Genomic DNA, 26,259 nt, shown 5'->3' with positions numbered 1-26,259 from the left:
GAATTAGGAGGTTCTTACCTCTTTGGGCTCGCCTCTGGGGAGATGACGATGTGCGGAGGTGTTTGACTCACAGTTGTACTTTTGGGCTTTATTGTTTCCCAGCTGTGGATGGCAAGAGGGCATCTGGTTAATAAGAGGCCTACAACCACTGTTCCATTCTCAACCAGTTGTCTGTTAGTCCAGGCATCTATGCAGGAATGTTGGGCTGTGTATATTCAGAAAACTCCAACTTTTGTGTGCCCGGAATACAGCTTACTGAACGAACACATCCATTGCTCCATCCTCTTGTTTACTCTGGCTCCACCTACCACTGCCATGCTATTCCTGGGATGTGGGAATGTGCACCCTAAGAGTGAAAAACGTTCCTAATTTAGGGAGTGAGAAAAAAGCCAGTATAAAAGTATAAAATTTATCAAGTGGATGCTCAATATGATTAAAGATACAATCCACCCTATGCATTTAAAGCACATGGCATCCACCTCAAAATCACGGGAACTGTAGTTCGTTGATGGTGCTGGAAAGTGTGGCTGTGTGAGGAATAAACTACAATTCCCACGATCCTTTGGGGGAAGCCACATTGCATTAAATGCGTGTTGAATATATGCTGTGGGTGTGACCCTGTGCAACTTTCCAGGAAGTAAGCCCCACTGTACTACTGGGATTTACTTCTGAGTAGACATATATGGAATTGCATTGTTAATTTTGCATTTTTGGTGATCACACAGGAAAAGATATATTGACTGTATTGTTGTTGTTTTTCTTATATTCTGAACCAAGGAAGAAATTTACTCTCTGCTGAATAAAAAAATAGATCCAATGCCAACCATCAAATCATATTTATACTATCTCCCTGAGATAAATTTGTAGCAGACTGAGGAGTAGGGCATTAATCTAAATATCAAATAAGCAGTGTTTATCTTCTAGGAAAAAAAGGTGTCGGTTCTCACCATGAAGCTGTTACTGTGAGTGCCACAGTTTTAACACATGCTTTTTTTCTAGGGAAAAAGAGGTGCCAGTACTGTGTGCCCTTGAGTACCCCCAGAATAAAACAGCACTGTAAACAAGTAAATACCTAGATATGCATTAGCTGCCTCAAAAACTTAGGGAACGTTCATTGAGAGCAGCTTGATAAACTTCTAGTTTATTTTTTAAAACTTTGAGAGGAATGTATATTGATTTTAATTCTCCAAATTTTATCTTTAGTGCTTCTGATCCTTTCTGATATTGCGTTTCTGCTTTAATTATGAATATAACCATGACCCTCATGGTTGGAAATATAAAATGCAAGTATTCCGGTTATTAATTACAGTTTCGCTCCACCGTTTGGCTAAATATGCATCCCCACTTTATCCTACCTTGACAGGTAGATTCTGCTGGGGAATCGTGAGCTTTGTGGAGGGACGGGGCATTAAACCTAATTCTCAATCCAGCACTCTGACCACTATGCAGTGTAACACTTTTGTTGGGCACGTGGGTGGTACCTCTGGCCTGTGGGTCACACGTGGCCCCCTGGACTCTCTCCAGGTCATGCCCCTCACTGCCCACTGCTCTGTGCTTTCCTCAAGTGCTTTTACCTGGCTGGAACTGTAATAATTGCTCTTTCTTGCCTCGATGGGAAAGTGCATGCACACCTGGCTTTTGTGTGGCTGGGGAGAGTGATGTTGCATTTGGGTCCTGTTTGGGGGCTCCCAATAGGCACCTGGCTGCTGGATTAGATGAGCCTTTGGCCTCTTCTTATGTTATATAATCTGCCCACTTTTGCCTCTGATCCTGCCCGTCAGTGCCATGTGGCTCTTGTAAGGTTCCCCGCGAGGGAATTTAGCCCATGGCTTGAAAAAGCTTCTCACGCCCATTTAAAGTGCTGTTTTAAAAAAGCAGCAGCATTAATCATAGACACACTTATTAGAGGGGCAAGTAAACATGCATAGGATTAGCCAGTGTAAAAGAACGCAAGTGGAAATTACCCTCTGACACTGCTGTGCAAACAGTGTACATAAGCTAAACACTTTACCTCCACAGTAAATGTGGAAGTGAATTACAAGTGTTTAGAATAGGACAACACGAGGAGGATTACCTGTCCTCAGAAATAACGGCACGAGGTGTTTCAGCACTTCGTGTGGCCTCGGATTTTCGTTCATTCTTCTCACTGTGGAAATCAAAGCATAAGCAGTTGGAAATTAATTACAGTTCATTTCTTTCTCACTCCTTCCAACCAACCAAGCATACCAGTTCCACCAGGAAGAGCAGTTCTCTACTTTGTTGCCTGTATTTTATGAGTAAATTAGGATTGCACAGATTATTACCTTCTACGTGAAGGAGATTCAGGAGATTTTGGAGAAGAGTTGTTCCAGGAAGTCATCTGATTACTCTCTTGATCCAGCTTGTTACTGGAAGAAGAAATTAGAATAATTACGTCCTTGGGAGCATATCTGGGCACAGTAAGCTGAAGAAGAAGAAGGGATTTGAACTCTGTGTGTGAAAAAAATCTCAAAGGTTCTGCAGAACACTGACCCCTATTTCGCACCCGCAGCATAAATGTATAACATTCACCGCAACCCTGAATATACAGGAAAACATTGAGTATGAATAAAACATGGTCAGTTTGTTGCAATTTATATAACTGAAACTGAGGCCTGGGGATCTATGCTGGAGAAAGAGACATCATTTCCACAAACTAGATTGGCCAAGAACTGTTCATAACTAGGATATCTGTTTGATTTCTGCCCAGTCTGAGTCAATGTAGAGAGTAGCTTCATTTACCTGTTTTCCAAAGAACTGAATTGTTTGAACAAGGATTCAGAATAGGAACTGGAGGCTTGGTTTCCGCTGTTCCCTGAATCGAAGCTATGAAAAGAGAACAATGCAGCACAGGGCAAGTACATTAAGGTTTTCTCCTTTTGAAACCCAGAGTTCCTCCACCCAGCTCTTCTCCCTCCAACACCACTTTCCTCTTGTAGATAAAATGGGCCTGATCCAGGTTTAGAGGAAGCCTGCCACTGAATATCAAGTTGCTGTGGAGCAACAATAGACCAGGATCCCACTTTCATATCTTGTTTTTGAATAAGGATGGAGAAGAAAAATGCATTTTTTTTCCATTTTGGAGCTGATTTTTATTTTTATTTTTGGAGAGCAGCATCACAAAATATGGGGTGTGTGCAAATTTCAAAGGATCGTTCTAGCCCCCTCTGCACTATACATTTAAAATGTATACCACTATAAACAGTCATGGCTGTTTGGGAACTGCCTGGGAACTGTAGCTTTTAAGGGAACTGAGAATCATTAGGAAACTCCCTTAATTTAATGCATTATGTTGCGGAAATGGCTAGCAAAAATATGTATATCATGCAAAATTGTATTCTAAATTATGTGTGTTAGGAGGAAGCGGCATGAAAATGTTATGTGAAGACATAAAAAAGGCAAAGGATTAGAAAAACTAAAAAGTGAGAGGAGCACGATTGACAGATTATCTGGTTCTGCTTGTGAGCTTTGCAGAGGCATCTGAGTAGCAACTATGGGCAATGTGAAGTAGATGAACCTTTGGTTTGATCCAGCAGAGCTCTCATGATTTGGCATCATGTGCTATGTGTCCTTTACCTTGCATGTCCCGGCCCTGATTTGGCTCAGTACCTGTCTTTCTAATATGGAAAGGGGGTGGCTACTGAACTACAGTAACCATTATCCTTGACCATGCTGGATGGGGCTGATGGGAGTTGTATTCCAGCAACATCTAGAGAGCCACAGGTTAGCAACCCCTGCTTTGATGGAGAGCTTGGTATAAGCAGTTTAGTAAGACTTGTTTCACGCATTTCACAACAAACCCACATGTCAAGATCCCAGACTCCAGGGAGATGTTTCTTGAGTTACAGGTATTTGTGAGTGATGCGCCTCCTTCTCCCTGGTGGTTCTACAAGGGGCAATGAGGAAACTGACAGCTAATGGGCCATCCTCTGGGGCAATTGAGTTAAGGACACACTTGCTTATTTCTTAGGCTATTTTAGTTTTCACCACTTGCTATTCGTGTTAGAAACAGATATATAACCTAGGTGCCAAGTGGCTCCTTAAACCAAGGTTACAGTTGCCATATTGGACTGTCTAGTTGCCATTTTGGGGCAAGACAGCTCTAAAGTATTATTTTTCAAATGATGGACTGGTTGTGATTGATTATCAGTTAAACATTTGGTTGGTTCAGATGACAACCTTGAACTAGGTTAAGAACACTGAGAACTTAAAAGAAGAAAAATCACTTTATCCAGGGACATATATATTGGCCTATTCCGACCTCTTTTTCTTAATGGTGACACAAACCATTCATAACGTAGGGATATTCTTCACAACTGTGAGCAGGGCAGTGGGGTGTGGTAAGTGGAGACAAGCGACAACCATTAAATATAACATTGTTCACTGCTCTTGCTCAGGCTGCACAGAAAAGGCATTTAGGTTCCTGGGATTCATTCTGATTGTGAAGATAAAATATAACTGATAGAATTCTACAGGTTGTGGTTTTAGAGTATGAAAACAGTCAAGATCCCAGGATCCCCAGGCATGCACCTCCAGGTAGTAGAGACGTCAGGTACCATCCTGGCATCTAGACACCTTCACTTGGTCGCAGGTGGCTGATAGCCAGGTGCAAAATGCACCTGGCGCCTGGCTAATTTCGAACATTGCTTGCTATAGTAATGCAGATTACACTAACCTTGTGCTAGAAGAAGCATTCACCACCCTTGTCTCACTTCGTGGGGATCCTGAAGTGCTTATTCTTTCCCCAGTGGTGCTGCTGGCAAAACAAAGAAGGCCTAGTGGTTAGTCCATGGCATTATTGTCTTCAGTACACCAGACCCTCCAAGTCTCCCTATTTTCCAGGGACGTTCCTAATTTAGAGAAGCCATCCCAGTTTCTGATTTGATCCTGGAATGTCCCACTTTTCCTTAGAATATCCCTATTTTCATTGGAGAAATGTTGGAGGGTATGGAGTTTTTCGACCCCTGAGCCGTCTGAAGGCAATCCTATATAGGGAAGTTTTTTAAAAAAATGTTTAAAGTTTCATTATGTTTTTATATATGTTGGAAGCTGCTCAGAGTGGCTGGGGAAACCCAGTAAGATGTGTGGGGTATAAATAGTAAAATTATCCTTATGGAATGGAACGTCCCTATTTTCATCGGAGAAATGTTGGAGGGTATGGTAGACGCTCAAAGTAGCCAATTCTATGGTAGCCAATTGCAGTTTGTCTTTGGAATGGTTCCTACCATTAATATCAGGGTGTAAATTAGAGATGGGTAATCAGCCCATCATGGGTAACCTTCTGGGGGCCACATGCCAGTGGTAGGCAGGGTGCCAGATGCAGAAGTGGAAAGAATAATGGATGTGACTCTTACGTTTCTACAGTACATTTCTGACAAGTAAAAGGCAGAAATTACTAAACAACACACACAGCATCTCTCCATCTTCCTTCCATGAAGGTTAGGAGCCTTATGACAATTCAAGGATCCATGTCAGTCAGGTAAAAGTATTCAAGGAGGGCGTGACCTCTGAGAGGAGGTGTGGCCTACCAAGAGTTCCATGGGCTAGATTGCAACACCTGGGGGGTTTCATTTAGTTTTCATGGCTTGAGGTTCCCCACCCCTGGTTTAAATAATAAAATCCAGCTCAGCAGCAGGTATTTGCAAAAATCCAAAATCGGGCAACATTGTAGAATTCAAGCTGGACTTTTTCCACATTTTGATCTAACAAATGCAGATCTTTTGTTTCTTTTTCTGTTTCGGAAGCTGCAACAAAGCTACTTGCTTCCTCACAAAACTATGCCATCATTTCCTGAACTATTTTTTTATTGTTTAAAATACAGGTCTAGCACTGCAGCACATAAACTCTATGAAAAGGAAAGGAAAAAAGAAAGGCGGGGGAGTTACAGGCAGGCAGGCAAGAATTGGTGAAGGGTCAGGACAGCAGGTAAGGAAGGAAGGAAGGTGACCACCAGATACAGATGTCCTGATTAGGGATGGGAGAGAAATTAAATTAAATTCTCATTAAAATGTAAACTTGCTTAATTCACATATGCCAAAATAGTACATGAACCAAAACACAGCCATCTTTCCAAACTCGCACTTCTCCATGCAGCTCTCCTGCTATGGAAATGTGTGCAACAATCCATATGCTAGGGTAAAGTGTCCTTAAAAATGCATATATTAGTGCAAATAACATAAGCAATGTATTATGTATGGAGAAATTGCTTTACAAAATTGTGTATATTACGCAAGATTGCATTCAAATATTTGTGCATTAAGAGAAGCTCACACTAAAATGCTGATGAATTTTCATGGTGCCTTTCTGATGTGGAAAAGGGAACTGAAGACTAGAAAACTGAAACTGAAAGAAGCCGAGATTTACAGATTTGCCCATCCCCTAGTCATGGTGAGAGAGTATCAGAGTCTAGCCATAAGGCAATATGGGCCACTATCCAGAGAGGCAATTGGGGGACTGTTTTCTCCCACACCAATTGGTGGGCATGCAGAGACATCTAAAGTGAGAATCACTTTCATATTGACCAAAGGGTCTTACCTCTTCCCACGGCGGCTGAACCATCCTGAAGCAGGTACTGTCTGACTTCTGGAGCGTGGGCCTGTGTCATCCTCTAGATCAGTCCTATCAGGAAGACAAAAAGCCCCAAGTATAAGTTGTGTTGTCCCTCTCTTTACACACACTTCATTTTGGGTTGTGAGGAGTGCCACGTATCTGACAGAGCTCTTATGTTCTCCAATTTGGTGTGTTTTTGAAAAGCAATTTCATTGGGGACATTTGAAAAATGGAGCAAGGGAGCACAAAGGCACAATTCCACCCGGCCTTGAAGACTACTCAATTTATTATAGCACAAGTTTTTCTGGGCTGGCATCTGAGAAAGTGGACTCCACTCCAGGGAAGCTTGTGCCATATAATACATTGGCTAGTCAATAAGGTGCTGTAAGACTCTTTGTTTTCCATCCTCATCTGGACCATTGAACCAGTAGAGAGACAACAAGGGGCCTTAACTCACCTCTTGGCCACGAAGGATGGTGGCTCTTGCGTTGGACTTCTAAAAACACACAAGTATTAAAACCCATCAGCAGGGTGAGTTGAGGTCACCATAACTTTCAAAAGATCAACCGCTCATGTGTTTTTATTCATTGTTTTGTGAATAAAAGTGATAGGTGGCAATGCCACCACCACTTTCCTTACAAAAACACACCTCTGCCTGCTCCCTCATCCCATGCTGTTAGTACACAACCTTCAGTCAACCTTTCCTCTTCTTCTGCCCAACCCCCTCAAAGGAATCCTTGAAACCTTGTTTGTTGTTTTCCTCCCATAACTCCTGTGTAAAATCTAAAGCATGGGTGGGGGAACCTATAGCCCTCCAGTTTGTTGTTGAATACCAACTCCTGCCAAGCCAAGCCAATGATCAGAGATGGTTGTAGTACAATGACTACAGCTGGAGAGCCATGAATGTCACTGTTAAAAATAGTGCTATGAAGAATAAAAGGTAAAGGGACCCCTGACCATTAGGTCCAGTCGTGTACGACTCGGGTTGCGGCGCTCATCTTGCTTTATTGGCTGAGGGAGCCGGCATACAGCTTCCGGGTCATGTGGCTAGCATGACTGAGCCGCTTCTGGCAAACCAGAGCAGCACACGGAAATGCCGTTTACCTTCCCGCCGGAGCAGTACCTATTTATCTACTTGCACTTTGACGTGCTTTCAAACTGCTAGGTTGGCAGGAGCTGGGACCGAGCAACGGGAGCTCACCCCCTCATGGGGATTCGAACCACCGACCTTCTGATCGGCAAGTCCTAGGCTCTGTGGTTTAACCCACAGTGCCACCTGCGTCCCACTATGAAGAGTACAACCTGGCAAAATGTGTATGTATGTGTTTGGTAGGGGTGGAGAGACTGGTCTATCTCCAATCCATGCCAATTTCAAATGAGTTAATTTGAAAAATCCAGTCATAATTCTGCTGGCCTGTTTTAGTTCGTTACACCTTCAAATGTCGCTAAGAACTGTTCTTTTGTTTCTCTTGTTAATAAATCCCCTTCCCTCCGCTCAAACTCACCCATTGCTTTTCTTAGCAGCTGAAAGGACATAGGAGCGCTCCCTGCTGGCTGTTCTCCTAAGCACACTGCTCGCAGCTTCAGTCCTGTGAGGGGAAGAGAGAAAGGAAGTAGGATAGAAACAGGACATGCCAGTTTCTACATCTGTGAAGTTTAATCACAGAATATACAGAACTGTATAGACTATTCTCATTAGGTTTGGCATCTTACACATTGCCAAAAGAGACGAAATACATCACCACAACAATAGGACTAAAGAAAGCTGACACAGGCCTGTATGAAATTTGCATATACTGATTTATATGTAATAGATACATATTTGGAAATAATCACTGTAGGCAAGACTGACTAGGTGACTTGTATGCTTGCTCTCTCTGCTGCCTTGTTGGTGGGCAACAGCTGCTCCCTGTTGGTGGGCAACTTCAAAGCCCCTTCTCTCCCTTCTTAGGGTCCCTTACCTCCAAATTAGACTTGGACTGGACAGTCTTTCAAGCAGAGTAGCCCTCAAAAGAGAGGACTGTCCTCTGTGGTCTCATATGGCCACCTTGTACTGTTTGCTTCAGACTGCAGATGAAGGCTCTCTTGACTGAAAGCTCCACACAAACCAACAAATCCTTGAGCACAGAAAACTTGCTGGTTTTCTGTGCAGATGGAACTTTTCATATGAAGTAGCATTTAATCATGTGAGCCCACAGCTGCAGTTGGAAGAAGTGCAGTCAGACACGCGAGAACGAGAACCTGGTCTAACAGAGCAATCCAATCTATATGAACTGTTGCTAGGTTGCTGGTTCATGTGACTGAGCTGAAAGATGTTGGGAATTAGTGCAATTATCTCTCTCTCTCCCGCCACCCCCTTGGAACGCCCCTTTCATGGGAGGGGGCTACGCCTACTTAAGCTACCCTGGCATTGCAGCACCTCAGCCTGGGTGGGAGATTTATGCCAACGTAGCCCTGGCTAACCTTGCCAACAAAGGTCCGTATAGTTAAAGCCATGGTTTTCCCAGTAGTGAGGTATGGAAGTGAGAGCTGGACCATAAAGAAGGCCGAAGAATGGATGCTTTTGAATTATGGTGCTGGAGGAGACTCTTGAGAGTCCCATGGACTGCAAGAAGATCAAACCTCTCCATTCTGAAGGAAATCAGCCCTGAGTGCTCACTGGAAGGACAGATCCTGAAGCTGAGGCTGCAATACTTTGGCCACCTCATGAGAAGAGAAGACTCCCTGGAAAAGACCCTGATGTTGGGAAAGATGGAGGGCACAAGGAGAAGGGTACAACAGAGGACAAGATGGTTGGACAGTGTTCTCGAAGCCACCAGCATGAGTTTGACCAAACTGCGGGAGGCAGTGGAAGACAGGAGTGCCTGGTGTGCTCTGGTCCATGGGGTCATGAAGAGTCGGACACGACTAAACGACTAAACAACAACAAAGCCCCGGCTCAGCTGGGGCAGCCCAAAACCCGTTGGATCCAAAGCTCCCCATTCTGGTGAGTCTGGGATTTGGATTGCACTGTAAATCCCCCATGCACAGCTGTACAAGAGCTCATTGTTCATGGTGCTCTCTCTGCTCCAGGGACTAAACTCTGTTGCTTTCAAACATAACCCTCAATGTGCAGTCTGCTGCAGTTATGATGAGGTACCTCTTTTGTTGCTCATCTGGGGAAACGGAAGGCTCCACGTCACCTGGTTCGGATAGCTCTCGTTTGATGTTATAAGGAGCCCTGGATCATGTATAAGAAAGAAGAGGTGGATTGTTGTTATTTTCAGCAAACAGCCACAGGAGGAAGCTTGCTCATCAGCCTCACCTCTCTACAACAGCTCCAACCACAGTGAGAGGCAGCAAAGTACACTTTGGATTTTCTGAAGCCTGCCAATACCTCCCTCTTGTGGCTACATCAGGATCCACATGCCCCTCTGAACTTTGGGAATGGGAGGGAATGATCTGGATTGTGAGATCATAGGATGTGGGGAAAGTGTGTGAGATAGCCAGCCTCATATAACTGACATGCTTAAGTTTAATTAATGCATGAAGGCCTGGCCCAAGACATGGTACCTTCCTCCCCACCAGGGATGTTCTACATCAGGAACAAGGGTGGAATAAAGACCTACACTGATATCTCCTGCCCTGTGGATCCTGCCACCTGGGGCAGTTGCCTCACCTTGCTTCACAGGTAGGCCGGCCTTGCTGCCTGTGCAACTTTCATGACCGATGTGTGAAAAAGCACATGAACCAGACCTTTGGAGAATTTGTAAGTAAACCATTTGTAACTTACTAAACATGTGGTCTTCTGCTATGCTGGGGAAAGAGGGGACTGTTTTGGAACTCACTTGGAAAGACATATTTTAAAGGTCTAAATGGCCTATATTTCCACCCTTTGCTTTACTGCATATTTTGTGATTTTAAAATCTCTGCTGGGATTTTCTCAACAAAGAGTACTTTCTATTCCCACATTTTCTCCTGAACCAATAAAATGAAAGAAGGAGCACAGAGCTTGCGGGAAAGGCAAGGAGGGTAATAGTGGTTAGTGAGAGCTGAAGAACAGACAAGAGAAAGGAAAAAAGGAGGGAGCAAAGCAACAAAACTGAACATTGGGAAGAAGATGAAAGATGGAGAGAGAGCGACTGAAACTAAAAGGCGCTTTGTGTCACAGAGTGTCTGACTGCTGTCCAATACTGACAGTTAACTGCCATCATTGTTATGTAAAATAACGGGAGTGGGGGGAATTTAGTTCATTTGTTGCCTTTGGCTTGGATTCTAGCTTCCATTCAGTGAATGGAGCATAGCTCCTGTTCCCAGAATTAGACCTCCCTGCCTCACCCTTCCATCTGCATCACCCTGCTCCTCCTGGAAATGTGATCCTGGGCTTAGGAGCTCCTTGAGAATGGCATGGAATATGGAGCAGATGGGCTGCAGGTGTAGGAGGGAGCTGAAAAGGATGTAGCTCAGTTGCAGAGCATCTTCCTTGCACACAGAAGGTCCCAGGTTCAATTCCTGGCACCTCCAAGTAGGGTTGAAACCTGGAGAACTGCTGCCAGTCAGTGTAGACAATACTAAGCCAGAGGAACCAATGGTATGACTCTGTATGAGGCCATTTCCTATGTTACTGTAAGAAATCTCCCCTGACATGAAAAGAGGAACAAAACAAAAAAGAATCCAAGTTTTTTTCTTCTTGTTGTTTTTATTTGTTAATTGTCAGGTTGTGCTGTTTTATTGTGGAAAGTGATAATGTTTGAGCAAATATGCAGTCTTTTATCTTGTGAACTGCTCTGAGATCATGTGATGAAGGGTGGTATTTGAATCTAGATAATAATAAATGAACATTGTTCTTTTAGCAAGGTTGGGCTGGATGCATCCTTTTTATTCATGTTGCCGGATAAACACCTTTCGGTTTTTATTTTGTGCTTATTCTACGTACCTAGTTTTAAACACTGGATAAATAGTTTGATGTTTTAAAATGTGGGGCAATTCACTCTGAGGCTTTTTTTTTGTAAAAATAACACACACAAAACCCAGCATCAATCAGAATGGGTCTTCCTTGCCTGTGATTGAGTTCTGTTGAGCATTACATATGAGGCACCTGCCCTGACCAAGATGGGGTTTCTTTAGAGGAGGGGAGCAAATCCCTTCTGGGTATACTCACAGTTTCTTGTACTCCTCAGTACTCATCTTGTGCCCTTGACTGAAGCGGGGCAGGCTGGCGCTCTTGGCACTGAAAGCAGAACACGCCCAGAGATAATCAGTGGTTTGAACAAACAGAAGTGATATGTCTGCAGGGTTATATCCTCATAATATAACGGTGTGAAGAAGTTGCTGTGTCAAAGGTCTGAGGTTTTGTATCCACAGATGTCCCAGCCTCTTAGCCACCCCACTTTTCTAAATGTCCAGCTTTCTTTCTTTTAAGTAAGCTTCTAGATTTTTACTTGATACAGGACAAAGTGTGCAGCAGGACTATCCAATTACACTCTTGGACACAGTACAATTTAATAATTTTGGGATTATTCACACTTACCAGGGAGTGAGCCCCATTGAGCATTCCTGTGTTGTAGGGGTTGGACTAGATCAGTAGTTCCCAAGCTTTTTTTGGCCATGCCCCACCTAATCATCTCTAAAATCCTGGAACTACCCCCCCGACATATAATTCTTATTATTTTGTTGTATTTTCAATATTTTGTTGGAAGCCCCCCAGAGTGGCTGGGGAAACCCAGCCAGATGGGCAGGGTATAAATAACAAAGTTGTTATTATTATTCAAAAAGTGAACTTCTATTCACATGGTAAAGGTAAAGGGACCCCTGACCATTAGGTCCAGTCGTGACTGACTCTGGGGTTGTGGCGCTCATCTCGCTTTACTGGCCCACGGAGCTGGCGTACAGCTTCCGGGTCATGTGGCCAGCATGACTAAGCGGCTTCTGGCGAACCAGAGCAGCGCACAGAAATGCCGTTTACCTTCCCGCTGGAGCGGTACCTATTTATCTACTTGCATTTTCTGCTAGGTTGGCAGGAGCAGGAACCGAGCAACAGGAGCTCACCCCGTCGCGGGGATTCAAACCGCCGACCTTCTGATCGGCAAGTCCTAGGCTCTGTGATTTAACCCACAGCGCCACCTGCGTCCCCAGATGTTGAGGAAGCCTAAAAGGCCATTAACTTGGTCTAACTCATTCTCAAATTGCCCCCCCTAAAAATCAAATTGCCCCCCTGTGGGGTGGTGCCCCACGTTGGGAACCATGGGACTAGAAGGTCCATGGAATCCCTTCCAACTCTATGATTCTACCATTCTATCACAACTACTTCTGAGTAGGCACTCTTTTTTAGACAAATGTGGGCTACCTGTATTTATATTCTGATGGTTCTGAAATGATTGCCCATCCTTAACCCACCCACCCTTATTTCTGGCAAGGGGTGTGCTTCGATCATATGGCTTTGACTTCATTGACAAAGCCATGTGTCTGTCCGAAGATCAGAGATTAATCAAACACACCTCTTTTGTGAGCCATTGGATGCTGTGTTCAAAGGAGTAGTCTTATCAATGGTCTTGGTGAAAACCCCTCTAAAAGAGAGACACAGAGAGAAAAGATGTAAGTAACTTCCAAGATCACACAGCACATTACAAGCTTGGTGGATCTGGGAATGCTGTGGACTTTGTGTATCTTGATCTCCATAAGGACATAGTGTATCTTGATTTCAAAGTCCCCCATGATATTCTTGCAGAGAAGCTGGTAAAATGTGGGCTGGTCAAGGTTACTGTTAGGTGGATTTGTACCAGTTTGAAACTATACCAGACCCTGCTTAGCTTTGCAAATGTGCTGGCAATTTTATTGCTGCACCACTAGGAGGACACACTTAAGCAGGAATAACCAGCTGCACAAATATAAGATGGGAGACACTTGGCTTGCCAGTAGTACATGTGAAAAGGATTTAGGGGTCTTAGCAGACCACAAGCTTCATATGAATCAACAGTGTTATATGGCAGCAAAAAAAAAAACAGCTAATGCTATTCTAGACTGCATCAACAAAAGTCTAGTGTCTTTATTAAGAGACATAATCGTACCATATTCTGCGTTGGTCAAGCAAACCTTAAGAGGAATGGTTGAAGGAGTTGAGTATATTTAGCCTGGATAAGGGGAGACTGAGGAGAGATGTGATAGCCATATTCAAATATCTAAAGGACTGTCCTGCAGAAGATGGAACAGGCTTGTTTTCTGCTGCTCTGAAGGGTAGGACCCATACCAATGGATTCAAGTTACAAGAAAGGAATTTCTGATTAAATATCAGGAAGAACTTTCTGACATTAAGAGCTGTTTGTGGGTGGATTTGACTTTTTTGGAAGGTGGTGGACTCTCCTTCGTTCTATGATTCTATATCAAAAGCAAAATGCTTTCCTTCTTTCCGGTCCCATCTCTCTCACCTGATGAGGTATCCTGAAGGTGATGTGGCACTGGGAGATCTAGGTAGAGAAGAGAAATACATTATTGGCAAAAGGAGAAAAATATGCAGAGACATAACACTTAAGGTTTTATCCAGACTATTGGCTTTGGAAAGTTTGAACAAAGAAAGACATTTCCACGGAGAAGCACTGCTGTTGTGGGGAAACTACATTTGCCCCAGGGGTCAACAAGTTGTTGGGGAAATGTGTGTTTTGTTTTTAAAAACCTTTGGACGAATCATCGGAAGAACTACATCCATCCTGTGCCATTTATTTTTTACCTGAGAAAGGAAGGAACTACTGAGTTTGGGGCTGGGGAGGATACAAATGGATGGTAGATATTGGCTGGGGAGAAGCTGCAAATTCTTCTCCAGCTCAGTTTTTAATCTAAGCCAGAGAAGAATTGCAGGGTTTTAAAAGTTCCTCTCTCATTGTAAGGTGGGATTTACAACTGCTTGATGTTCATTTCCTAGCCTGGTTCAGGAGAACTTTGATATCTAGTTTTTACAAAGAATTACAATAAACACATACACAAACTGAAATTCACAGACTACAACCTGCAATGCCAAACTTTATCTAAGGTAACCATACCCCTCCCCCCCATTAAGTGCCCTACTTTTTGCAGTAAAAGGGAGTCACTAACTTTTTGGAATAACTTTTTGGAGACTGTGGTTCTGCTTGGGAAGGTGGTTCAGCAAAGGCTAATCTGGAAGAACAGAAGAGAAATGTTACCAGATGACAAAAGACAACATCATGGCAGGATAAAACATCACAAATTCATGATGGAATTTGAGTCCTATTGCATTTGGCTAAGGAAGAGCTTACTGTCACTTGACTTTTATGTAGACTGATGTTTGCCTAGTAGCCTTCGAAGATAGCTGAGCAGTTGAGTCAACTACCATGATAAGAAGTATATAAATTAAGGAAACTGTCTTATACCGTATTGAGCCAGATTCTTGACCCATCTAACCAAATATTATATTCTCAGACTGGCAACAGCTTCCCAGAATATCATACAGAGGCATCCTCCCAGCACTGCTGCATCTCAAAATGTTCTAAGTCCAGAATGCATCTCAAACCCTACAAAGCCCACACAGAATTGCCAGTGGATAGATCCCAAAGGAAGCAAGATGTGTGCAGGCGGTTCGTCAAAGGCACCTGCGAGTCGGTGACAAACTCTTCGGTGAGGCAGGAGATTTCCCAGTGGTGCCCCTGGTCCTCAATGGTGAATGCCTGTTGGACGGGAGAGGGGAGAAGAGAGGCAAAAGTGAGAAATCAGTGTGGTGGAAGCAGCCCTGGTGAAAGAGGCTTTCATGCTCTTTCAGTTATTATTATCAATATTTAAATCAATAAATCAATATTGATATCATTATATCAATATTTATTCATTATACACCCTTCACCATAAAGTCTGGAGAACCAAAACACAACCATCCTTTGAAATTTTTGAAATTTGCACTTATCAGAATGTTGAGATGCTATTCTCCAAGCAGGAGAATCATAATATACAAAAATTCACCATGTTACAGAAAGTCTTCTGCAAAATGTATATATTGGTCAAAACTGCTTGTACAAAAATGTGCTTATCTGGAGAAATTTACACTAAAATGCTGAAGAATTTTCATGATTTTTTTCTAATTAAAAAGATTATAAATTGTTGCAAAATTTGGAGAATGGAAAACTGAGAAAATGAGAGAACAGATTCCTCCAGCCCTAGACAACTGATAGATGGGCAGTTCTGCCCACCTGGCAAAACTGACTTACAAGGGTGAAGTGGTTCTACCTTGTGAGTATATTCCCCACAGAGAATGCACTGGCAAAGCAGCACCCTTCAGGATTGAACTCTGTGTTCACCAGCTGGTGAAGTGAGGATTCAATCCTTTTGGCTGCAGGGGTCTGCTTTGTCAGTGTATTCCCTGCAGGGACACCAGCTGATAGACAGGCAGATGTGGTTTGGGAAAAATGGCCTTGCAGGACAACTTGTACCTGGCTGGGCGATTGGCCCAGGGGCCAAAGGTTCCACCCTCTCCTGTGCTAGGACCAACAAAAAACCTCAGACATACACTTGCATACATATGAGATAGATGACAAAGAATCTAAAATCCTAGTCGTTCCCTCTTTACAGGCTGCACCTTCAGAGGAAAGTGAATAAATGGATCTTTGGTGTTCTGGATCCTCAATTACATGCCAATGTCTCTCAGTGCTCTGGCAGACACCAGCTGCTCGTCAACTGCCTTTTAAAAAAAATACAAGGCTCTTCATATTCAACAGCACTGCACACAATGCAAAATCTGAAGTCTGATCCCTTGTGAACTTTTCTCTGAGAAGTTGGGTGATGATTGAGATATTATCTTTTGTCAGCATTGGAAAGAGGACTGGGCAGATGGAGCAGCAATCTTGCTGGCAAGGCAGGTGAATGCCTCTACTCACAATGGGCTATGGTTCTGATCCTCCTCAGGGTCCGATCTCTGCTGAATCCAGCTCTTATCCCCTTTCAGTGTTGTCCGCACTTTCATCTGGGTGATGATCCTCTTTCGATCCTCATCGCTAGGTAGAATGACGCCATCTAATGAATGCACAAAGTGTTAGCTAAGTCACTTGCATAATGCATACACTTGCCCTTCTTCCAATTGGAAATGCTCTGTTGCAGGGGACAAAAAATGCGGGGGGGGGCAGTGAGAAATGTCCCTATTTTCATCTGAAGAATGTTGGAGGGTATGCAGCTTAAAAAAGAGACGCTGGTGGCGCTGTGGGTTAAACTACACCGATCAGAAGGTCGGTGGTTCGAATCCCCGCGATGGGGTGAGCTCCCGTTCTCAGTTTCCGTGTGCTGCTCTGGTTCGCCAGAAGCGGCTTAGTCATGCTGGCCACATGACCCGGAAGCTGTACACCGGCTCCCTCGGCCTGTAAAGCAAGATGAGCGCTGCAACCCCAGAGTCGGCCACGACTGGACCTAATGGTCAGGGGTCCCTTTACCTTTACTATGCAGCTTAAAAGTAGAGCCCTGCAGAATGAGCTGCAAACTTCTAAACCCTTGGGAATGAGTAAGAATTACTCAGCAGTTCATTACCTTTCACAACGCCGAGGGACAGCATGGTTTGTGTTTCCTCCTTCCTCAATATTCAGAGTTTTGTTCTAGCAGGTATAACTGGGAAGGGAAGAATGAAATCCAGGTTATTAATGAGACTGGACGAGCATTGCTGAACTTTCTGCAAAATGGACTCTATTTTTTATGATTCTTCCAACAGTTGCATTACTTACTGCAGGGGTGAGGAACATTTTTTCAGCCAGAGGGCCACATTCCATCCTGGAAAACATTCCAGGGGCCACTTGCTGCTGGTGGACAGGACCAGATGCATAAGGGGATGAGGCAATGAATGCAAATGTTATCTTTGCATGTGAGCTCATGTGAGCTTTTTGTAAACAGACTTAAATTTTAAAACACGTGGGCACCTTTATGCTTTTCGTGTAGTCCAACATCCTGAGGGATCCAACCCCCCCCCGCCCCCAATAAATGTTGTTTTGTAAATCCAAATGTTGTTTTGTAAATCCAAATGTTGTTTTGTAAATCCACCTTGGATTTACAGAAATATGGGCACAGAGAAAAAGAACTTGGAGCTCTTGTGTTTAAAGAAATTATTAGCCCTAATGGTTAAAGAAACCTCAATGTTCAGTGGCTCCTTCCTGATTGTTGTTATCTTGCAGGTGGAGTCCAGTTGCATACCAGCAAGTTCTGGTTGCACAATGAATGTGGTTTTGGTCCTTATGTTCAGTAAACCTGCTTCAAAATAAGTAAACAGGCCATTTAGAAGCAACCAATGGCAATGTTTCACTGGATACCAGTTGGTGGAGAACAATGGCTGGAGAAGCAATATCATTCCTAGCCTGCTTAAGGGGTTGAGTGATATACAGCTCTGTAACGGAGTACAGACTTTGCACGAAGAATTTCTCAAGTTCAGTCCCTGGCATCACTAGTTAAAAGGCTCACAGAGGTAGCAAAGACCCTAGAGAACTACAACCAATCACAGTAGATAATACTGAGCTAGACAGATGAACAGATAGGCCTATTTGCTATCAGGCAGCTTCTTGTGTTACAGTTTTTTTCGGAAGTACCTCTTTGGCCACTGTAGGGAAACAGGATGCTGAACTAGATGGAGTTTTCTTCTTAAGCATTCTTATCTCAAGGTACAAGGCAGGAAACATATAAATGTCAGGAAATGTACCATAAACTAAGGAAGTTGTTGCTTGGGTTCTACAGAAATCAATTACATTAACATTGCAGTAGGGAAAAAAACAACAATGTATGAGAAATAAAAGAAGCAATAAAAATGCAATTAACAACAAATCCACGTTGTAGACCACCCTGAATGAACACATCCACTGGCAGTCGACATATGGAAATGTCTCAATTGATTGTATTGTGTGTGTGTGTGTGTTCCTAAGGTTTATAAGCTGTTAGCAAGATTCTACAATATGGAGTTCTACTGCTGGCTGTGCAGGTCTCTTGTCTTGATAGATCAACAGTTGGTAGAGCTGCCTAGAAGAGTGTCTCTAAGGAGAGAGAATATCTTGGTGGGTTGCTGAGATTAGCATGCGTTCTCCCTGCAGCTGAGCTGCTTGTGTTCCAAAATGCAGAGTGGGGAGAATCCTCTGGGCTCCTGATTCAGCAGCTTGGGGGGGGGGGGGATTTGGCAAGTGTGTTCCAGTATTCCACTCAAAAACCTTAATAGAAGCGGAGAGAGGAAGCAACGTCTTATAATGTGTGGTGTCTGTGATATGACTTTAGCGATGAGCTAAAGCTCATCCTGATTGCAGAGAGAGAAATTAAGAATCACAAATAGGTGGGTCAGGGAAGGAAGAGGGAGGAGAAGACAGCTGTAGGGAGCTGCTTTGGAAATGCTCAGCTTTCCTCATATAACAAGCAGGATGGGGAGTCTGTGATCTTCCATGTTTTGTTTGACCGCTAACTCTGTTTGCCAGCATTGGTGAGGAGGAGAGTACCTACTCAAGGAGGAAGGGAGCCCTGAAGGCAAAACATATGGCCAGCACAACCCTTGACATTTTGAACTCAGCCATTCTAAGGAGATGTAGATTCAGTGACATCCTGGACACAGCTGTGGGAAGTAGGAGAAAAGAGGAGGAGGAGAGTTTTGATCATCATAGTGTTGACCAATTACAAGGTGGACGCACAAGACCTTGTTACTCTGAAGTGCTCTTGTTCAGGACTCAAGCCAGCCAGCCATACCCTTCCAAAGATACTCCATTCAGCTTCTAGCTCCAACCCTCTGCCCCACACACAACAGTCATTCAGCATTCCATGCCTACTGAGCACACTGTTTTTGGCCCTAGGCTGTTTTCTCGCACTTTTGCAAACCTTGGCTGCCACCCAAACCTGTTGTTACCACCCTTTTTTATGTACGTAAGGATCCGCCCTCAGAGAATGAGTTCACTGTTAGTCTATAAGATGGAAGGGACAGTGAGCCACTCCCGTTGCTTTAGGATGAAGTAAGCACTGCTACTTCCGCCCCCTGCCTAGCCACCGCTTGGCATCCCGGTCCTGTCATGCATATTTGTGCACTAGTTTGTTTCCTTATCACAATGCAATCCTAAACAGTAAATGTGTCAGCCCAGCTGTCAAGAACTGGTGTCGACAGCACTGAAAGCAGGAAATAAAATTTATTTCCCCAGTACCAGAAACTTGCCTTGATTCCAAGGTGTTTGTTTTAGCCAGGGCACCAGGTTTGGACCCCACCCAGATCCCTCAAATATGCTAGTTTCCATAACAGCAAAGAACTGAAGTATCAGAGGTACTGAGACTACAGGCACACTCTCCAACATGTCACGGATGAGAAGGGAGAAATGCATGTTGACATCATATCAAGGATGATTGAAAGCTACATTCATGCACTGGTGGTTCATCCTGAAACTGCTGGAGAAGTTGGAGGGCTCTGTAGAGAATATTCTGTGAAATGTACTACAAAGCCCACTCACACAAAGCAAATTCTGTCACCAACCAGTGCCATTTTTCTAGAAAAATAGGTGCTGTAGCTCACCATGAACTTCTCTCATGTTCTCTTAGAATGGCAATGGCATCCACCTGAGATGTGCTGGAACTGAGTTCTGGTGAGTTCTGGCTGAAATAAAAGCCCTGCCACCAACAAATGGGGTGTCTATGCAAATATCAAGGACACGGGTGGTGCTGTGGTCTAAACCACAGAGCCTACGGCTTGCCGATCAGAAGGTCAGCGATTCGAATCCCCGCGATGGGGTGAGCTCCCGTTGCTCGGTCCCTGCTCCTGCCAACCTAGCAGTTCGAAAGCACGTCAGAGTGCAAGTAGATAAATAGGTACTGCTCTGGCGGGAAGGTGAATGGTGTTTCCGTGTGCTGCTCTGGTTCACCAGAAGCAGTTTAGTCATGCTGGCCACATGACCCAGAAGCTGTCTGCAGACAAACACCAGCTCCCTCAGCCAGTAAAGCGAGATGAGCACTACAACCCCAGAGTCGTCTGCGACTGGACTTAACGGTCAGTGGTCCCTTTACCTTTACCTATCCAAATATCTGGCTCATCTTGACTTTATAGAACCTCAGTAATGATGGAACCCACAGGGGGAGAAAACTTTTATTTTTACATATATTTTGTTATTTGTATGAGCTAATGCTTTATTATATATTTGGAACAGCTGTACTCTTGTCCCCCCCAGGCTGTGATGCTTTATGGTCTACATTTTTTCGATTCTTTGTTTTCTTTCTTTATACCTGCACATTTTTTTTGTTAACAAATCAATAACATTTAAAAATTTTAAAAATGCAGTGACAAAGCAGGAAGGGGAGAGTGTCAATCTACAGAGAGCTGTAAGGTTTGCAGGAAACATGGACCACTTATAAACACCATCTCCAACTCGAAAGATTCCATCAACGGTGTCTCCGATAAATTTTACACATCACTTGGGAAGACAGGCAAACTAATATCGGTGTACTGGAAGAAGCAAAGATCACCAGTGTTGAAGCAATGATTTCTCAACATCAACTTCGTTGGACTGGTCATGTTGTGTGGATGCCTGATGATCGTCTTCCAAAGCAACTACTCTATTCCAAACTTAAAAATGGAAAGCGCAATGCTGGTGGTCAACAAAAGAGGTTTAAAGACAGTCTCAAGGCAAATCTTTAAAAATGTAGTATAAACACCGACACTGGGAAACACTGGCCTGCGAGCACTCCAGTTGGAGAACAGCCTTTACCAAAGGTGTCATGGGCTTTGAAGACACTTGAACTCAGGATGCAAGGGAGAAATGTGCTAAGAGGAAGGCACGCTTGGCAAATCCACACCGTGATCAACTCCCGTCTGGAGACCAATGTCCCCACTGTAGAAGGACGTGTGGATCCAGAATTGGCCTCCACAGTCACTTACGGACTCATTGTTAAAACCATGTTTATGGAAGACAGTCTTACTCGGCTACGAGTGATCGCCAAAGAAGAAGGAGAAGGAACAGAAGTATGATAAAACTTCAGTGGAGGGGGGAATCCTAAAGGGGCAACAGCTAAACAAATCCCAATATACCTATGTTCAGTGGACATAGAATGCTAAGTGTCTCTGGGGTGGAACAGGAAAGATTCCTGTAAAGAGTGCTTGTACCTGTAACATGCTGGGAGAAACTGTCAAGAAAGGGCAGGGCTTGCTACTGTTTCATGATTCATGGTTTGGGGAGGGGAAATGAGCACCGGCAAGGGCTGTTTGTTGTTCCCCAAAGCCATACCTGCCAAGTGCTTCCAACCTGCCTAGTTCTGCATGAATCTGCAAAGCCAGAAATTCCAGTGCAACCTGAGTGTCTGGGATGAGCTATTCCAAGTTTAATTGAGAAAAAGAGGCAGTCTAGACCTGTTGATGAGAGAGCCTTGGCGTAGCTAGTACATACATTGTCAAGTCTCTGAAAAATTAGACGGCTGCTTTAGCGTGGGTCTCTATGAGTGACGGGAAAGGATGAAAGTGCCAAGTTGCGTGGCCTCTTAGTGGTTTTCTAACACAGCAGCTCAGGTAGGATGCCCCACTTTGCAGAGGACAGCCTTCCAGTTTTTAGGGGTAGGGAGCCTGTGGACATCCAGCTGTTTCTGGACTAGAACTCCCCCCATCATCCCTTACCACTGGTTGTGCTGGCTATGGCCAATGGAAGTTGGAGTCCAACATCTGGAAAGCTACAGGTTTCCAATCCCAATTCTAGTTGAAGGAGTCCTATTTCTGAAAGGCTGTGCAGTTTAAGCCTAGTTTAACAATACCCATAAGAAGGGAGAACAGTTTTATTGAAGATGCCCTATCAACAGTGGCCTGGTCACAGGCTTTCCTGTTAAAGTGAACTGCATTGTACTGTTCTTTAAATTACAATAACAGGGTTATATCCAACTAAATTTTTACTCAGAATGCACTCAGTGAAATTATTGGAATTAAGTAATGTCCTTTAATTTCAAGGGGTCTACTCTATGACTAACATTGGATACAGCTCACTGGGCCAGATTCAAGTAAACCAGTGTGCAAGGGCTCCCACTAGCATACTGGGGTTTCCTCTTTTCCACTCTCTTTGTGCCCCCAATCCGCCCCCAAATTGGCTCTGGAGGGGGTCAGGAGAACACCTAGAACAGTGTGCAGGGGGAGAAAGAGGCAGAAATGTTTATACTGACAGAACGATCAGAAGAGCATGATGTTGAATCCCTCCCATTTATAATTTTGCATCTATAGTAATAAATTAACATATGCAATTCTTACGCCACTCTCTTTTTTGGCTATGTGCTTCCTGCTTTTTAGCAATGTGTACACCCAGTTCCCAATGCTGGTGAGTCATCTGGAGCAAGAGACATCCCTGAAGACCTGCAGTTAGTATTGTTGTGAGTATGGGGGCTTAGTCTGCATGGAGTTAAAATCTAATGGATTGAATTAGCCAGGCAAGGACTGTCATTACCACCTAAGTAGCGTTAGCATAACAAAGACAGCTGCTCTGTGCCATAGGGTAAATGAGTGGGCTGGCAGTGAAAAAGACAATAGCTGGAGTTAGTGTGTGTGAACTGGGCAGGCACAAGCCGCAGAGTGAGCGCCATGGTTGATTTCTGCAACTCGCTGCTGTCAACTGAAGACAATCAGCCATGCCCTGGACCCCCCAACCTCTCTCAATGCCAATCAAAACTAATAATTGAATAGAAAATGAACCTACCCACATGAGGCTGATACAAAAACCTTGTACATACACTACAGTGGTACCTTGGTTTAAGAACAGCTTACCAGTAGTTGATAAACAACTTGGATTAATAACACTACAAACCCGGAAGTAGGTGTTTTGGTTTGTGAACTTTGCCTTGGAAGCAGAATATGTTGAGTGTGTTCCATTTGAAAATTGAGTCCTCGGTTGCTATGGGAAAGCATGCCTTGGTTTAAGAACGCTTTGGTTTAAGTACGGACTTCCGGAACAGATTATGTTCATAAACCAAGGTACCACTGTATTGTAAAAGAAAGAATGTTTACTACCCCCTCTCTCCCCTCGTCTCTTCTCCCCCAATTTTATACTGTATACTGTATATTAATGTCTCACATCAAATATAGCTGACCTGTAGAAAGGGCTTTATGATCTGAAAACAGAGATGATGTGTGTACTTTTGTAACCAAGAAAAACCTTTAATAAAAACATTTTTTTAAAAAAAATGGGTGGCTATGGAAGAAGCAAGAATTTCCGATGGGTTAATGCTGTGAGTCCCTCTGTTGTTGGTTCAGGTTGTATATATGTGTAAATAAATCATATATCCTAGCACACCATAGCCTCCGCAGTCCCTCATTCTAAGTAAACCGAACACTGGGCCTGGAACCCCTGGAATCAGAATTCAGGGTTGCGTGCAACATTATTCTTATAAGTGTGACCTACAACAAATTGTTGCAGCATGGATTGTTCCCCATTGAGGATTCCAGATGCTCCACCTAATTTTCAGGTTCCCCCCATGATCCCCATCAGCATTCCATTTATGAAGTCCAGTGTCAGCTCTGGCCTTCTCATTTTGCAGCACCCCGCTAGAGAGTGGGCTTTGAGCTCTGCGAAGCTGAAAGTTTCTAAGGGTAGGAGGTTATCTCTGGAGTTCTGACACAGTGAACAGTGAGTGGATCTGTTCTTCGTAAGAGTGTCAAGCTGTCTTCTTCAACCTTTGCTGAACTTGAATATTTGTAAGTGAACTCAAGCATCATAGAAATGTCATAAATCTCCAATGTTCTCTCCTCCAAAAACTCATCAATCCCAAGTAGCCAATCCACCTTCAGACATAAGTTGACATATAACCTTGCTGGCTTTATTTGTATATCATTGATATTTGTTGTATATTGTTTTTACGTGCACACTTTGGAATTCTATTATTATTATTAAGCAGTTTATAGATACTTATAAACACAACAAATAAAAATGTAACTTCTGGATATGCTGAGGAAGAAGCTGAACCAAGGCAACGATGCTAGCAACTCACACAAATAAAATTTTAACAAGGCATCCCTGAAACCCAAAAATAAAGACAGAAGGTTGTTTTCAATGTTGCTCATACTCAAAGTAGCCCCATTGAAATCAATAGGAATGACTAGCTGAGGTGCATTAATTTCAGTGGGCTAAGCTGGATACAACCCTGAGTAGTTTACCAAAGGTAAAAAAGTAAAGGACCCCTGGATGGTTAAGTCCAGTCAAAGGCGACTATGGGGTGCGGCGCTCATCTCACGTGGAGTCAGAAAATACTTAGGAAGCTGCCTTATGCTGAATTAACCCATTAGCTCAGCCAGTTCAGTATAGCCTCTACACTGACTGGCAGTTCAGTATAGCCTCTACACTGACTCTCCAGGGACTCAGGCAGGGGTCTTTCCCAGTGCTACCTAGAGATGTTGTGGACTGAGCCTCCAGCATCTCTCAGGTGAAAATAGGAACAATCTATTCTACATCAGGAAGCTTCTCCCACATTCGATCTCACCGCACATGTAGATGTCATATACCCATATACATCTGTCACCTTGAGCCAATTACAACCTCTCTGCCTCACCTGTCTCACGGGAGTTGTTGTAAAGAAAAAAATTGAGAGGGAAGGGATTGTATAGAACACCTTCTACAGAAAATTGGAATGAAATAAAATTTTAGCTATATGCTGCCTTGAGTCTCTCTCAGGGAAAAAGGTGAAGAAGAAGAAGAAGAAGGAGGAGGAGGAGGAGGAGGAGGAGGAGGAGGAGGAGGAGGAGGAGGATCAGGAATATACCAGAGAGTAAAAAGGTAAAGGGGTAAAGGGACCCCTGACCATTAGGTCCAGTTGTGGCTGACTCTGGGGTTACGGCGCTCATCTCACTTTATTGGCTGAGGGAGCCGGTGTACAGCTTCCGGGTCATGTGGCCAGCATGACTAAGCCGCTTCTGGCAAACCAGAGCAGCGCATGGAAACGCCGTTTACCTTCCCTTCAAAGCGGTACCTATTTATCTACTTGCACTTTGACGTGCTTTCAAACTGCTAGGTTGGCAAGGAGCAGGGACTGAGCAACAGGAGCTCACCCCGTTGCGGGGATTCGAACCACCAACCTTCTGATCGGCAAGTCCTAGGCTCTGTGGTTTAGCCCACAGCACCACCCACGTCCATATCAAAGAGTAAATCCTATTAAACTCAGTGGGACTTAGTTCTGAGTAAAAATGTTTAGGATCACAACATTAACACTGCACAGTCTTTGCCCAGTTACCTGGGAATAAGCTCCACTGAATACAGTGAGACTTAACTTCTGAATAGACAGTATAAGGCTCCATTTACAATAAATGGCAATATAACAATATGAATCAGCATCTTTAGAAACTGGCTTCTGAAGAATTTTGCCTCCACCAAGCATCATCCCTAAGTTGTGGCTTGTTGGTACCACTAGCATGCCTACCGAATGCATGCACGTTTCCTTAAAAATGACTGTCTGCTGGAGCGTTGCAATTAAAGAATTGAACATGGAATGGCTACATTTTCCTTCAAAATTATAGGAAGGGCTTTGCATGCCAGCTTCATTGGTTTCTTCAATTGATGGAGGTATTTTCAGTATAAACAGGACTCTGTTTTTGCACCTATACACAAACACACACAAACAGAGAGAGAGACAGACAGAGAGAGAGAGAGAGAACAACAGCTCCTATTTCCAAAAAGAACAGGAGCGCGGGGGTCTGATCTTTCCACCACTTTTAATCAAGACGAGAAGAGGAGGAAAAAGGAAATCCGCAACATTCCAGGATCAAATCAGAAACTCGGGTGG

The 26,259-nt window shown here is 43.8% G+C and overlaps 1 protein-coding gene across 9 annotated transcripts in view; it reads right to left on the bottom strand.

Annotated features, from left to right (window-relative positions):
* ZNF185 (zinc finger protein 185 with LIM domain) overlaps nucleotides 1-26,259 on the bottom strand; it is a 69,431-nt gene that overhangs the window by 25,181 nt on the left and 17,991 nt on the right. For 8 of the 9 annotated variants that reach the window (XM_081180146.1, XM_081180143.1, XM_081180144.1 and 5 more), the window contains exons 2-16: nucleotides 17,059-17,136; nucleotides 16,419-16,554; nucleotides 15,147-15,221; nucleotides 14,632-14,694; nucleotides 13,971-14,009; nucleotides 13,044-13,112; nucleotides 11,708-11,776; nucleotides 9,707-9,787; nucleotides 8,073-8,156; nucleotides 6,553-6,636; nucleotides 4,694-4,774; nucleotides 2,761-2,844; nucleotides 2,304-2,387; nucleotides 2,075-2,146; nucleotides 19-102 (exon numbers count right to left, since the gene is read on the bottom strand). In XM_081180146.1, the coding sequence (XP_081036272.1) occupies nucleotides 19-102; nucleotides 2,075-2,146; nucleotides 2,304-2,387; nucleotides 2,761-2,844; nucleotides 4,694-4,774; nucleotides 6,553-6,636; nucleotides 8,073-8,156; nucleotides 9,707-9,787; nucleotides 11,708-11,776; nucleotides 13,044-13,112; nucleotides 13,971-14,009; nucleotides 14,632-14,694; nucleotides 15,147-15,221; nucleotides 16,419-16,554; nucleotides 17,059-17,083 (1,130 nt within the window). In that variant the 5' untranslated portion in view covers nucleotides 17,084-17,136. The remainder of the gene's footprint in view (nucleotides 1-18; nucleotides 103-2,074; nucleotides 2,147-2,303; nucleotides 2,388-2,760; nucleotides 2,845-4,693; nucleotides 4,775-6,552; nucleotides 6,637-8,072; nucleotides 8,157-9,706; nucleotides 9,788-11,707; nucleotides 11,777-13,043; nucleotides 13,113-13,970; nucleotides 14,010-14,631; nucleotides 14,695-15,146; nucleotides 15,222-16,418; nucleotides 16,555-17,058; nucleotides 17,137-26,259) is intronic. The other variant, XM_081180142.1, reaches the window with a different exon arrangement.

Source organism: Podarcis bocagei, assembly GCF_964188305.1.
Source record: "Podarcis bocagei genome assembly, chromosome: Z".
Lineage (NCBI taxonomy): Eukaryota > Metazoa > Chordata > Lepidosauria > Squamata > Lacertidae > Podarcis > Podarcis bocagei.
Note: the sequence above shows the minus strand (reverse complement) of the source record. Positions and strands in the feature narration are given on the sequence as shown.